At 41.1% G+C, this 15,016-nt stretch overlaps 1 protein-coding gene across 1 annotated transcript; it reads right to left on the reverse strand.

Annotated features, from left to right (window-relative positions):
- Nucleotides 1–3,598: 3,598 nt before the first annotated feature.
- On the reverse strand, nucleotides 3,599–14,927 carry LOC105924291 (transcription factor A, mitochondrial). The gene is made up of 7 exons (XM_036142402.1): nucleotides 14,644–14,927; nucleotides 12,465–12,607; nucleotides 8,938–9,008; nucleotides 8,613–8,762; nucleotides 6,698–6,793; nucleotides 4,411–4,467; nucleotides 3,599–4,324 (listed from the first exon to the last, which is right to left on the reverse strand). The coding sequence occupies exons 1-7, from the start codon at nucleotides 14,724–14,726 to the stop codon at nucleotides 4,049–4,051; spliced, it is 876 nt and encodes a 291-aa protein (XP_035998295.1). The 5' UTR covers nucleotides 14,727–14,927; the 3' UTR covers nucleotides 3,599–4,048.
- Nucleotides 14,928–15,016: the final 89 nt, after the last annotated feature.

Here is a 15,016-nt window from a genome sequence, read left to right on the forward strand (position 1 = left end):
TGACCAATCAGCACCTTTCCTGTTATTCTTCATCCAATCAGATTAATTCATCATACCTGTCAATCAAAGTCACACTCCTAGCAGCTTAGGTTCAAATGTGGCTCACATCATGATGAAAATGGAAGAGTCAGACTGCAACAACAACAATACAGCAGCGATGACAGTGCAAAAGAAATTCGGTCATCTAGTTACAAAATAAATAATTTCATAAGGTCTTTACTGGGGGGAAAAAAGCAAATGAGGAACTTGGTCCCGACCAACAAGACTTAAAAATACAACAGAGTAAGTGTTAGAATCCCTGATCTCTAGTGGCTAACCAACAGCTAGCTTGAACTGTAAATCATTGTTTTGTCTTCCATCAGAGTCAGCTAATTCTTCTAAAATATGTCTTCAGCAAGTCTGTGCAAATCTGTGGAGAACAATGTTGACTCTTACATTTCGTCATAACACTATTTGAGGATTTTATTGCTCACCAGACTTATTACCATTGTGCAATCCAGGTTTGAAAACTTAATTTGTGTTTTAGTTAATGTCCAGTTTTGGGCTAGAACTAAGAAATATTTCAGTAATCGAGTAATTTATCGAATAATTCCTTGAATATTAAATCCATGTGTTCTTCAACATATGTGCCTCCTCCTACCACCGCCATCTTTTTCTTTTTTTATTCTTAACGGTGCTTCTGTGTTCTTTGTGTCCTCTGTCTTCTCAAACCCTCAATCAGTTATGGCAGATGGCCGTTCACACTCAGCCTGGTTCGGCTGGAGGTTTCTTCCTGTTAAAGGGGAGTTTTCCTCTCCACTGTCACTACATGCATGGTCAGTATGAGGGATTGCTGCAAAGCCATCAACATTACAAATGATTGTCCATCCGGGCGGCTGCATGCTGTTTCAGGAGAATAAAAGTCATTGACTTGGTGCTATCCACAGGGATTCCTTAGATGGCAAACGTTTTGAACAATTTGTCTGGATGATTTTATTGAATTGACTTTAAAAAGTGAGATGATGTGTTGTGAACTGGCACTATATAAATAAAATTTTATTGAATTGAACTTCAACCTGCTAAGTTTCTCTGAAAAACTTTCCGACGTAGATTCAGCAATCTCACTTCTTGGCAGTAAATGGGAAGCTGCTCGACCTTCCAGCACAAATTTTAGCAGCTAAGTTAAATTTGCAGAAACGCCTTTAGAAGGACCCAAAAAGCCAACGTCCGGTTTATACAATACAAAATGCTTCATGAAACGAGTTACACAGATAATGTTGCGAAGGTTTTTCACAAGCTAACACACCAACCTGTACGGGCCATTTACCTGATGCTTTACTTACCTGCACTTTGGCCCTACCCACCTGTCCATAACTTTTAAAGACAAGTACGTAACGACCTCATGACGATCAACATGCCTGGATTACCTAATCTCAAACTGCACCTCACGCTGCCTGATGACATCACAAATGTTGATTTAGAACCTATACCCACATCTGCCCCTTGAAGCTATTTACACTGCAAATAAAACAATAGTTAAGAAGGGGTAGAATATATATATTTTAAAAATGCTTTGAGATATTTTTTTAATTGAGAGACTTTCTGACTTTATCTGTTTTTGAATAAACACATTACTTAGAGGTGTGGGGAGAATGGGTTTGTCGCCTTGGCATGGAGGGTCTAGAGGGTTGGGATTGTTGTGGAGTTTGCTCCTGGTTGGTGTGGGAGGGTTCAAGGCCAGATGATGATGGGATGTGTGATCAAGATGCAGGATTCTTCCACCGTTACCACAAAGTCCATAAAACCTTATTTTTCCTCCAGCTTCTTGCCATAGATGTGAAAAAAAAATGTAAAAATGGCAATATCATTTAGCTATTTGATTTTATTGGCCTTTTAATAGGCCCATTGTTAACATGAATTACTCAAACTGGGTTTCTGATTTGAAATGAAAGGTAAATTGAGCTAAATGACATTCTGGTTGAGGTATATGTATATTGGTAATCATAAATTATTAGTGTAATGCCACCTGAACAATTCAGCACCCTGACCTAAGTAGAGAGCCTCGCCCCCTTTGTAAATAGTTATTTTGTAACCTTTGTAAAGTTGATTTTATAGAGTACATTGATGCTATATTTTTATCTAATTTATTCAGAGCACTTTTAAGGTACAATACTTTTTGTTGATTGTTTCATATACTGTTTGGTCATGAAAAAGCATGCACAACATGGCTTTGTTTAATCTGTTTGTTCATTTATTTATTCAATTTCATAATTTGAGTTATTCAATTTATTTGGACATGTATTGGTATATTTTAATATGTTAAATATATACTACTTTTTTTACTCTATAACTCATATTGGCAAGCAGAGCCCTTTTCTTGGCTTGAGAACCTGCTCACACAGATGTCTGTCAGTGTGGCTGGCACCGTTTGTTGCAAGCTTTCCACACTTCTACACACTGAAACAGAAAATCCTAATGGTTCAGTCATACACCCTGCATGTGGCCTTGCTACTTTGATGCTAGATACATTCATCCATCCATCGTCTTCGTCTTATCCAAGATCAGGCCATGAGGACAAAAGGTCTAGCAGAGAAACTCAGACCTCCCACATCCCAGTTGCTTCACACTCAGCAGTGAACTCCTCCATGTCACCCTTGAGGTTTCAGCCTCAAGAAGCAAACAGAACCACATCATCCACAAAAAGCAAAGTTGTGATCCTGAGTCTCTCAAACCAGACACCTTCCTCTCCATAACTACGCCTTGAGATCCTGTCCATGGACTGATGAGGGAATTCAGCTATTTGAATAAGGTGTGTTGGAGGAGGGATACATCCAAATAGCTCTGGAGGACTGGACTTGGGCACCTGTGCTTTAAGGAATCATTTCACCTGTTAAATTAGAGCAGGGGGGGTCTTCTATTCCAGTCCCTGACATGTGGGGTCTGTGCTTCAACACACTGCAGTCAAATATTCACATCATGAGCAGGACTCAAGAGAACTGGACTGCACACCGAGGAGGTAATTCAGCCATTTGATTGAGGTGTGTTGGACCAGGAACACATCTAAAAATTCGAGGACTGGAGTTGAAGACCCCTGAGTATTAATCAAATTGGGGAAATTTACACTGTCCTTGCGGCTAATTTTGTTTCTGCAACGGACAGGACGGTCAGTTGTGTAATGGATAAATATATTGATGGATGGACAGGTGCATTACGATTTTGGGACCAGGAAATATTTTTTCCCCAGACCCCTCATACTACAGGTTTAAAAACTACTGAAAAACATCAACCAATAAGAATTTTAAGTACTTGGAGACAATATTGAGACTAGACAACTAAATTCAAATAAATGCTAATGAGAACATTTACCACAAAAATATTCCTTCTACATTTTGTTTACATAATATCCATTTGCTCTGCCTTCAAGTACAGCAACAGCTACAGATACGCAGATTATAAACAGCATACACTTGTTTCTAGTTGAAATGGCTTTTAGTCGTATCCTGACTACCAGCGTTAGCATAATTACTAGACTGAGAAGGAAAAAAGCAAAGTTTGTAGATTTTCCTCAGTCAGGTTTAGGAGACATTCTTCTATTAAGAAGTAACAAGACAAGACACTGTTGGTTTTGATGTTTTTTCTTTTTTTGTAACAAGAATTACATGATTTGTTATCCACAGTCAGTCCTCCCAGTAATACTGAAATTCAAAGGATTGGTTTATGGACGGAGACTGAAAACAGACGACTGTTTAAAAGAAAAAACCCAAATGAACAGCCTTTGCAACACACAGATGTGCATCTCAAAGAAAACATGGATCTTAATGTACCAACAAATAAAAAACATACTTCAGACTGGATCGTTTATAAATGCAGCAACAGAAATAATGAGCTCACATTATGTAAAAATAGACTTATGAAAGTTAAGCTTTATTTGTTAGAGATTTCCCTATAGAAAAACAAGACTATGTGAAGACGGGAGTCAGTTTCACTGTCAAAAGAACAAAACAAGGCTAAATAAATGGTGAACCATGAGAGCTACTTTCAGTCGTTTGCCTGGACTCAAAATCACATCTTAGGCTTTTTTGGAAGATCCTGCTTTGACAGTTTTGGCTGAACTACTGAGTTTTGTCTTGCTGGATGTTTTTGACTTCCGTTTAGGACTGGTCTTCTTCACTGATTTAGCAGAACTCTTCTTTGCTTGTTTCTTTACAGCTGGAGGCTTTTTCTTTGTGGGCTGGGTCTGTTCCCGGATCAGGTCCACTCGTCCAATATCCACCATGTGGTCCTCCCATGACTTCATCTCATTCTTGTAACGGATTTTGTCATCTTCAGCCAGCTGGACGTAGATCTGGGATGTAAAGGACATATTACAATATCTAACTAGACCTAATTGGTCAACAAAAAATCTAGAAGTTAATCACGTAGGAACCAAACCTGCTTCTGATGACTGAACAGATTCCTCCAATCATCCAACAGAGACTTCATTTTGGCCTGAAACATAGAAACATACAGATTTTCAGTGATTTCAGTGAACAATGCTAATTCCTTTCTTTCTAGTTAGAGGTGTTCTTAGATTCTTTACTGCAAAGTGGCTCTTGTGGGGCTCAACATAGGAGTAGTCTCCCTGTTCTGCTAATGGTAGGAAATGTTCCCTCTAATGCTAGACTGAATCAAAAACCGTGCAATGATAGGTCCTGGTCCTGTTTGTTTTGTAATGGTCTAAGGCGAGATTACTTTGGTGATGAATTGCTGTTTTATTAATTCAAAACAGTTTAAAAATTGAAAACAACTGGACTTCTATTCTGAAGCTGAAGATGTTTCGCTTCCCATCCAGGAAGCTTTCTCAGTTCAAAATGTCTGGAGTTCCAAGTTTTATAGACCTGCTGGCCTCATTGGAGCTTAGATTAACATGCAAATTCACCTGGAACTGATAGCCCTACAATGGAGAGTCGTTAGGCTCATCGTTTGCCTGGCTCACAGGAGAAATGTTGTGGTCACGTGTGGAGGTGAAACTTAGCAGGAATCAAACCTATCGCTGTGTTGTAAGTTTTAGAAAGTTATAACCTGAGTCCTCCCCCTCTCTTTAAAGTCGTTTTTTCCCGCTTTACGTAAATGGCTTCCTTCACCCTTCTCTTAAACCATCTGTCTTCTCTGTTGTTAGAGATTATGAGATTAGAGAGACTGGACTGCAAAGTTGGCTACCATGGTAATTACAGATAAACGGACTCTGGAGGCACAGAGTCTGAGATACTTAGACTGGAAAGAATGACTGATTGGGGAACAATGTGTCAGCAAGGACACGTCTGCATTGTATCTTCTCCACCAATGTGATGAACGGAACACAGATATCATACTGGGCATGACCCCTGAATGGGAGGACACAATGGGTCCTATTTAATGTCTGTGTGAGGAATGAACAGGGCGCTCTGGCACCTGTTGCGTTGTTGTGTATGAGAGTTCAGTACTGAAGCTGTAAACATCCCTCTGCCTTTTAGATTAAATATTGTAAAATATAGTTACGGTTGCAAGAGTCTTTTTATTACTACAGAAGTCTACAATAGAAACTCCACATCATCAGATAAAAGAACCTGGGGTGACTGCAAACAGGTCTATTATTTAACACTGTCCAAAATGTGAACATTTTGGTCCTCAAACAGTGTCCTTCGTCCTTGAGGTGCAGGTGGACGGCTGAGTCTTGTCCTGAGGAGGTAGCTCTCCTGTGTTGAGCCATGCGTCTGTGGAGAGGTTGTTTGATTTCTCCAATATAAAGATCAGAACATTCCTCACTGCACTGAACTGCAGACACCACTCCGCTCATCTTAGGCTTGGGGGTTTTGTTCTTAGGACACTCCGGACCAGACCATTCCGGTTTCACGACGAAGCAGCTGTCTGTGAGACAGCATTTGTGGGAAGGGGCTCACAGCTGAACTCTCTCAAAGATAATAACTCCAGAATGAATGTTACTTTCACCAGAAGTCACCAATAACACAGAAGAAAGTCACTAGATATTTTGCTAGGTTTGAAAAGTAGTGATAATTTCACTAAATTGGCAGCAGTGACCAGGTGCTTCCTCAGAGTAGAAGTATTTGGGATTTAAAACGGCAAATTTTGCCGAAGAATGAGTGATTTTCTTGTCTGCTATTGATATAATAAGACATGATGGATCCAGGCTTTAATGTTGTTTACACTGAATTGAGATCTGAACGTTGCAGCTGAGATCAAGTCTCATCAACCAGGCAACGTCTTTCCAGCCTGTTATCGTGGGACCTGGTGGGCTCTTCTGCTGTTGTAGCTCATCTGCTAAGAGGCTCCACATGTTGGAACCGTGGTGGTAACCACTGGTTAAGAACCAGTTGGCCCGTTCTCCTGACATCAACAAGGCCCTTTTCTACACACGGCACAGCTTTTCCTCAGTGTGTTGTCTCTTGTTTGGACCAGTCTTTGTGAATCTGAGAGATGGTTGTGTGTTAAAGTCCCAGCAGATCAGCAAGTCCTCAAAGAGTCAGACCAGCCCGCATGGCAACAACAACCATGCCATGATCCCAATCCTGTTTGAACCTCAGCGAGTTATCTGTACTGCACCAAGTGATAATCATGTGATTAATTGTTTTGTTATGTGTTAACAAGGAAGTGACCAAGTGTACTTAATAAAGTGGCAGGAGTAAATGTATTTCACTCAAAGGTATCCTGAAGGTTCCTGTCGCTGAGTTTAAAATTCTACCTGGGTCGTGGCTCCTCTGGCCTCCTGAAAGTGCTCTGACATAAAGATGTTGAAAGGAGTTCGAGGCCGTTTGGGTTTGCCAAGGATGGTCAGCTCCTGAAACACACACACACAGAGCTTTATACATTACAACAAACTAACATGGAGGCAAAACTTAACTGCAACGCTATTTCATTCACAGCTGACAGTGTGTGATTCTAGAAATTTTTAATGTATAAAGCAGCCGCAAACATTTTTATAAACAGAGTTAGAAGAAATAAGAAGCTGTCTTTATTGGAGATAAAGACAGAGCCCATGTCTGGAGCGAGAGAGAAATTTTACAGCAACATACAGTCAGGCCCAGAAATTTTTGGACAGTGACACAATCTTCATGATTTGGGCTCTGCATGCCGCCACATTGGATTTGAAAGGAAACATCTACAATAATTGAAGAGCAGACTTTAAGGTTTAATACAAGGGGTTGAACAAAAATATATGATTAAACATATAAGAATTGTAACTATTTTTATACATGCAATCTTCATTTCAGGGGCTCAAAAGTTCAGGGGCTTTAGGCTGCCTTGCAGGGCAGCCTAAAGCCCATTTCTCTCATTAAGCATTACTTAAAGAAAGGAAAAAGAAATGGTAATTTCAGGTGTTTTATAAAAGATGTAAAAGTCAGGAAATTGTGTAGATACCGATCTGTGAAAGATTGTTGTTCTCCATTTAAAAAAGCACATTAAATTTTAAAATGGAGAAATGTATTTGTATGTTATTGTTTGTTTGTTATTTAAAAAGTCAATGTATAAGGTGGTTGCATAAACACCTGCATTTTATTTCAGTGTTAATTTTTAAAGTTAAAGTTAGATTATTATTAAAAATGTCTCCAGACCTTTACTGGTTGTTTGATTTTCTTTATTCGGACCCCGCTGATTTTTAATTAGTGACCCCTGTTTTAGATCATTGTCCATCTGCACTGTGAAGCGCCGTCCAATCGACTTTGCTGCATTTGGCTGAATCTGAGCATAAAGTACATCCCTATACACTTCAGAATTCATCCGGCTGCTTCTGTCTTTTGTCACATCATCAATAAACAAATGACCCAGTGACATTGGAAGCCATGGATGCCAATGCCATCATACTGCACCTCCATGAACCCTCTCCCTGCACTGCTGCTGATCCTCCTGCAGCTCCAACGTTCCAGAATTTCAAGAACCCTCTCTGCTGCACTACTGGATCTCCTGCTACCTCAGCATTCCAGCACAGCTCTCCGGCGCTCTCCAGACCTCCAGCTCCTACACTCATTATTCACCTGCTCCAACCCAGCAAAGACTCTGCTTCTCATCCTCCACAACTCACCTTCTTCAATAAACTCTTAAACACGAAGCTCTGTGTGTGGCTGAATTCGGGTTCGGATCCTACAATCTCTGATACAAATGTATGGGAATTTTGAGCAAACCTTTAAAACTTTAACACAAGAAGAAGTTCCAGACGAGTTCCAGAAGTAAAATAATCTAATTTTATTAGATGTTTTAGAGTTTATATAATCACAGTTTTTACCAGAACCTTTCAGGAATCTCATCATAGCATTAAGTACCGGTCAAACTGTTTAAGGCAAAGACTTGTTTGTTGGTTGCACTTTGCACTTTATGTTCAACAAGGACTGATGTCCAACTCAACAAGCTATTCTCTTGAATAATAATATTCTGATTAATAAAAACAGCTCAATTTCTTGTTTTAAAGAGTCCTTGTTTACAAATATCTGCTTGTGGTCAATGCAGAGAAAGGTCTAAATTAAATTGTAATATTGACTTTTGTGGGCGGGAATAAATTCTGGAAGCAGTTTTTTTTCTATCCTGAACTGGAAAACAGACTGTTCAGCATCCATGGTTGCCAAAAAGATTTCCACTTATCCTAAAAGGCAGCTTCTCCTTACCCGCTTCTTTCGAATGGCCTTTCTTTTAGCGAGCCTCTGTCTTCTTTCCACAGCTTGCTGCTGGAGCTGTGCTGGAGTCAGCTGGGATTGATATTTCTCCAGGTCCATCTTGAACTGCTTCATGGCCTGGACGGATGCCTCCTGAAAAGGCTAGAAAAGAGACAACAGCAGACTTAACCCTAAACTCTGTTTTCTCAGGAATCCAACATGACCAAGTACCCAGCCTGCCTGGGAACTATCCATGGAAATGGAGCAAAAGCACATTCAGTCACAGCAGTTGCTAATTTCTCAGAAGGTCCCAAAAAATCCAAATAAAAATGAATACCTGTTTCTCCTCTGGGCTCATCATTCTCCACTGCTGGGCGATCTTCCTGACAACATCTACTAACTTGATTTCTGAAAGGCAGCCAAGATAGGAGAGTTACTGTATAAATTGCCACCAAATCAATCACATGGTGGCAAACATGGGCCGCCTCGTCCTCGTTTCTGCAGAGATGTTTTTCACAACCTCTTGGAAGTCTCAACACTGATTCAGATGTATTTGTTGCCCTAAATAGGCTCTCATCACCAAACCGTGCCTCGCTGTGTCAGCTTCAGCATCAGCCACTGAAAATACATCTAATCAAGATGATTATCGTTAAGAAGAAGTAAAAAACAAAAATTCCATTAACTGAAAAAAAAGAAGAAAACAAGGTGTTGGAAAAAAAAATAAACCTGAAACTTTTTTGAGCATTCACACCGAGCTGCTATTTTATTGCAAGGCATTGTAGAGGGCCAGACTCGGTCCATCATTATTTAATACTGTTTTATTAATTAAAGGCATACTATGCAACATTTTTCAGTTAATTAATATGTTCCATACCGTTTTGGATGATTAAATGAGTCATTTCAGGTTGAACTAAGGTTTTCTCGGCCGCCCTGGTGGTCTGTGGGGGAAATACCGCACTTGCAATTGCAGGAGCAGTCGGCCCGCACTCACAGGCTCAGAAGTCTGGTGCATCGCAAGAGTCGGTCTTGCTTTACGGCGAGAACTGCTACACGCCCGCAGTGAAAGGTGTGCTCGTTGCTAGTGCAGTGGCAATATTTGTGCAGTTATCATGGCGCAATCAGCGAGAAAACAGCAAAAGCCCATGTCAGAGCATGCAAGAAAGAGAAAAAGGGCTCTGGACAGAGAGAGGAGTCGTACACGGGTGAACATAGAAGGCTGCAAGGCTGACGCGGACCTCGCGTTTCTGCTGATGCGATTGTAACATTGTAGGGTTTCCCTCACGCTACCGCCTCGCTGACATTCCAAAAAAATAATAATAAAAAAATAAAACTAACTCGATATGCGCGCCGCTCCGCTCAGCGGTGCAAAGTTTGTCTCCCCCCCGCTCCGCTCAGCCGCTCAGCGGCGCAAACTTCCTCCGACCCCCTCCCCCGCACAGCGGCGCAAAGCTTGTCTCCCCCCCGCTCCGCCGGTCGTCCCAAATTCCTAGGGGAAACACTGCATTGGAATGGTTTCTCTCTCTCTGTGTGCATGTTCATACTTTCACTGTGTTAGTCATTGTTTGTACTGCCGTTTTTTCGACTTTTGTATTCGTTGTGTTCGCCTGTCTGCTAAGCTCAAAACAACCGCGCCTGGCTTGACGGACAAATCAGGAGAACAGCTAAGCATCTTTACGACAGTGCACTTTTACTTTCGCCCTCTGGGGGGAGCCTCGCTGGAAAATCAACGCCGGTTGCATAGTATACCTTTAAGCAATCCGGCATTATGATAGTTCTGTGACACTGCTGGTAGATGGCGCCACATCTGTTTATATCTGGTCATCGCGCCCGGAGCTGGGGCTGTTTTTATCCACAAAAAGGACCATCAAACCGTTATCAGGAAGGAGGCTTGGTGTATGTAACTTTATTTTATCATTATCAAATTATTTTTGTTCTTTTTTTATAAGCTTATAACATGGCTATATACCTTTAACAGAATGAAGCTAACCCCCACCCCAAAAACTCCACATAAATCAGTTCAGATCAGTGACGCCTGCTGTTGCAAGCTCAGAAAGGTGATAACAGTGGATTAACTTAAATCCACTGTTGATGTTTAAATCTTCTTAGGCCCAGTTTGAGAGGCTATTAGCCAAGCAGGCTACTGCTGTAGGGCTGAGTTAGCCACCTACAGTAACAACACTACTGTGTCTACGGCCCTAATGTCAAAGTTGATTACTACATTGGCAGGGCAGTCAAAAGTAGCCGGTCAACGGCGGCAAATCGCCGTCTATAGCAGCTCTTGCTGCCGCCTACATTTCCCTGATTATACATCCCAAAAATCACCTTTGCATCTGTCTCCACTGAGAGCAACATTAACGAGTGATTGGGTTCCTTGTTCCAACAGAGATGCTACTTTTCCGATCAAAACACAGACCGGTTTTATGCCGAAAAGTGCATCCCTGCTGAGATATGCATACCTCGTCGCGGGAGCGCGCCTCGCTCTGTACAACTGAATATCGACGAAGAAAACGGATTAAAATGTGACCAACGCAGTTACTTGTTCTTTAATGATATCAAAACGTTTTATTAAACCTCTTGTGGAAAAAAAAAACTGTTATTTGGCAGATTCGTTTACAAAATTACAGGTGTTATCCATCCATCCATCCATCCATTTTCTGATCCTCTTAATCCCTCATGGGGTAGCGAGGGGTGCTGGTGCCTATCTCCAGCATTCACCGGGTGAGAGGCGGGGTACAACCTGGACAGGTCGCCAGTCTGTCGCAGGGCTACGGGTGTTATGAACAACATTAAATCCAAAGTTTTTATCCGAGGTACTGATTTATTTGTTGTGGTCTCTTGTCATTCACACACAACAATAAACCGTGAGAGCCGACGTGAGTTTTGAAACTGCAAAGCTTTGTCTTAAGCGGAAGATCAAACATGCATTTACACAGCACAGCATTCATAGACCAGTGTGATGCCTTCGCGAGCGTCAGAAAGCTATGGTGCATTCAGGAGCATGGGGCATTTCAAACTTACAAGGAAAGAGGCATAAAACGGAATAGAACTTAACTCATACTGTAATGTATTTATCCAGAAACAGTGTGGGCTTTCTTACAATACTGAATGCTCTATAATTGTATTTCTGATATTTTTTGATTATGCACATGTTAGCTTTTTATTCTGAAAAATCTATAATATTACATATAATATAATATCACAGCAGCAAATTATCAAAGTTCTTCAGGGGATTCATTTTGTGTTTGTCTCTAGAATCCTCGCCGATGATACGATATCGTGTGTGTGATGAGTGCAAGTGAAATTAAACTGAGATAAGAGATTTCGAAAGAGCGATATGACTGAAATAAATTCAACATGTAAATTGAATTTCAAATTCCAACCCTGTATTTTTATCATAAAAATTCGACTTTGTTCGGGAAGAAATGATACGATCGTTTTTAGAACAGAACTGTGAATAATAATAATAAGATGAATAGTCCTCACCTAATCTGATCTGTTTTATGTGGTGCTAGTAATTCAAATTAAACTAATTTTATGCAAATGGAGATTACCTTACCTTGTTAAAACATGATGATAACATCATGTGAAAAAATAATGTTTTAAGAATAATAATAAAAAAAACAAAGGTTGTTTTTGAAGAATTGATCATTCACATTTTTTGCCTTTTATTCAATTTGAAACATGCACTCTGACTCTATTGTTTAAATAATCACCTGTCTTGAAAGCTTCCAAAATACATCAGGGAGACTAAAGCCGACAGTAATAGAGCGGTGTAATATAAAAACAGAACACTGGAAGCTATCCGGAAACAGTGAATGTGTCGGGCGAACACATTTCTCATCAAAGGACAGCGCTGCTTGTTACCTGGATTCTGACTTGTCACGAATGGTTTCTGCTGCAGGACGTATCTCATGTATCCGTTTAGAGGTCTCTTTGGTGGGCCGCTGGTCTGCGAGGTCAAGTATTTCACCGGGAAGATGTGTGCGTTGTAGACGATGCTGGTGCACCTAAAAACAGTGACAAACGTGCACACTCAGATTTCACACAACATGCTGCTACACTGGCATCCTGTCAGAAACCGGAACCGTTTAAAAAGCAAACTCCAGAAGCTTTCGTCCAATCCCCACAGCCGTGAACGGGGATTGGTCTGAACTTTCAACTATTTATTTCCTGATTGGTACCATTCGAAAGCATGCAAGTTTTAAAAACAAGGACAAATGTGGACATAAATAGGCTAAAAAAATGCAGATACTACCAAAATCTATAAATAGGTAGAGCTGAATGTTTAAGTATGCATTTTATCTTGTCAAGGCCAAGACTATTAACTTCTTGTTACTGATTTTTCTTTGCACACATTTAAAAAAGGATTCATTTGACACTGTGGTGTCCAGAACTATAAAAGAAAACTGTAGTGGTACCCTGCTCCCTGAGGGATGGGTTAAATGTAGAAGACAAATTTCATTGGAATGTACAATTGCAATGACAAATAAAGATTTCTTCTCTTCTTTTCTCTATAGTCTTTTGGAGCCATTTTAAAAAAACGCATGTTCCAACATCAGTGGATTCAGATGTTCAGAACCTTTGCCAAGCTCGAACAAACCCAAATAAAGGCAATAAGAGCGGCTGCTTCTAGGTGCTTTTCGGTATATTCTTGTGCAATAGCTGCATGGAATATAACAACAGAAGGGTACAACAGTTTTAAAATGATTTTAATGTAACTATGTGTTCCATTTATGAGTGACCTATGTAGCTTGATTTTCCTTATTTTAATCAAAGGGCTCACTCACCTGACCCCTTTCTACAAAATAGTTGTAACTTTGTAAAAATGCTGTTGGAACCCAGGACCCAACAGCCTCCGTCTACAATGAACCGTCCAGTGAAGCTACATCCCTCTGGACTGAGAGGGCACCTAGGCTGAAGAATCCCCTCAACGTCGACTAAAATGTACAGCAGCCTACTTGGAAAAGGTAATTATTTGGCCCTGATAGCAATATACCAACTGCCAAGCATGGTGGAGGCAACATCATGCTGTGGGGCGTTGATTCATGAGGCTTATAGGTGGATAGAATGCTGCAGGGTTTCCCCACCGTATGATAAGTTGGTTGTTTTGAGGGACAATTATTTAGAGGACCCATTTGGGTTCCAAGCTTTAACTTCCTGACTGACGTCATGAGATGTTGCTTTAATATCTCCACTTGATGTTCTTCACTCGTGCTGCCATCTGAGTATTAGTTTGCCCACTACTCTGCCGTCCTGTAGTAAAACACCCCCACAACATGATGCAGCCACTTCCGTACATAACAGCAGGGTCAGTGGTCTCAGCCAATAAACACGTCCACAGGTGAGTCACCATTTCACTGACATTTTCTGAACTAACCAATCAGAGGCTTTCAAGACCATGACATCGTCATGTGGGGTTTTTACTAAATTGATTAAAAGCAGCAATGTGACATTTAGCAAATTAAAATGCTTTCTGACTGGCCTAAACTAGGAAAAGTGTTAGTGTCATTTTTATTCCGTTTTTTTAACATATATGTCTTCAGCAGGTTGGAAACTCTGTTTCTTTGACAAAATGCTCCAGGAACTCTCAGCCGCGTTTCCTGTTTGTTTGTTTTTTCTTTTCCAGATGAGTTAGCTTATTAATTGTACATCATTCCGCCCAGGCAAAAGAATACATCAGTAAACGCCTTTCAAATGACTCGACAGGAGGAGCCACGACGGACGGATGTAAACTTGTGACCCCAAGCCATCTTTTCTAAACTTTCATCATCATCAAGCCGTTTCACAGAGCCAGCATTTTAACAAAGGTCTGATAGGGAGAACCCTTACTAGATCATAAACATGTATCAGGGCACATTCTGTTAAGGACAAGCAGCATGCAGAATTCTAAACACTTAAAGCTACAGTCTAAGTTTGAAAGCAGCCAGTGCTCGCTGGGAGAGCCGCCCTCTGGGCTATCCCCGGGAACTATTCAAGCAGCGAGCTCAGGTCTGCACAATTATCATCATCATCATCTGTCTAACAAAACGACACCGTGGGCTACCTTGCAGGCGTGTTTGTGTAGAATGCACTGAATGACCTAGCCACGAGGCTAGCGGTGGCCGTCAGTAGGTTATATGGAGCCATATCGCTGGTCCAACTCGTAACGGGATGTTGAACAGGAGGCTAGCAGCGGGTATGGAGGTCAAGGGAGCCGCGATATTTCTGCACTCATTAGCCCTTATTCAGTAGGCAACCGTGTCTCTTCCGTGTCGTCCTCCTCGTTAACAACAACAACCAGTGCACTGCGCGCTCTCAGGGCGGCCCAGTGCACTGTGGGTAATACTTCGGTTGTTGTGTTCCTCCTCGTCCTTTACCGCCCCCTATTGGAATGGCGGTCCATACTTGCTCACCAACGCAGGGGGAGGAGGGTGACA

This window comes from Fundulus heteroclitus, chromosome 10 (assembly GCF_011125445.2).
Source record: "Fundulus heteroclitus isolate FHET01 chromosome 10, MU-UCD_Fhet_4.1, whole genome shotgun sequence".
NCBI classification, from domain to species: Eukaryota; Metazoa; Chordata; class Actinopteri; order Cyprinodontiformes; family Fundulidae; genus Fundulus; species Fundulus heteroclitus.

Coding starts and splice junctions, on each gene's coding strand:
- LOC105924291 (XM_036142402.1), bottom strand. CDS start 14,726: ATGGCTCCATATAACCTACTGACGGCCACCGCTAGCCTCGTGGCTAGG. Junction 12,608..14,643: donor TACACAAACACGCCTGCAAG/GTAGCCCACGGT, acceptor CACTGTTTTTAG/GTGCACCAGCATCGTCTACA. Junction 6,794..8,612: donor AGGCCATTCGAAAGAAGCGG/GTAAGGAGAAGC, acceptor TGTGTGTTTCAG/GAGCTGACCATCCTTGGCAA.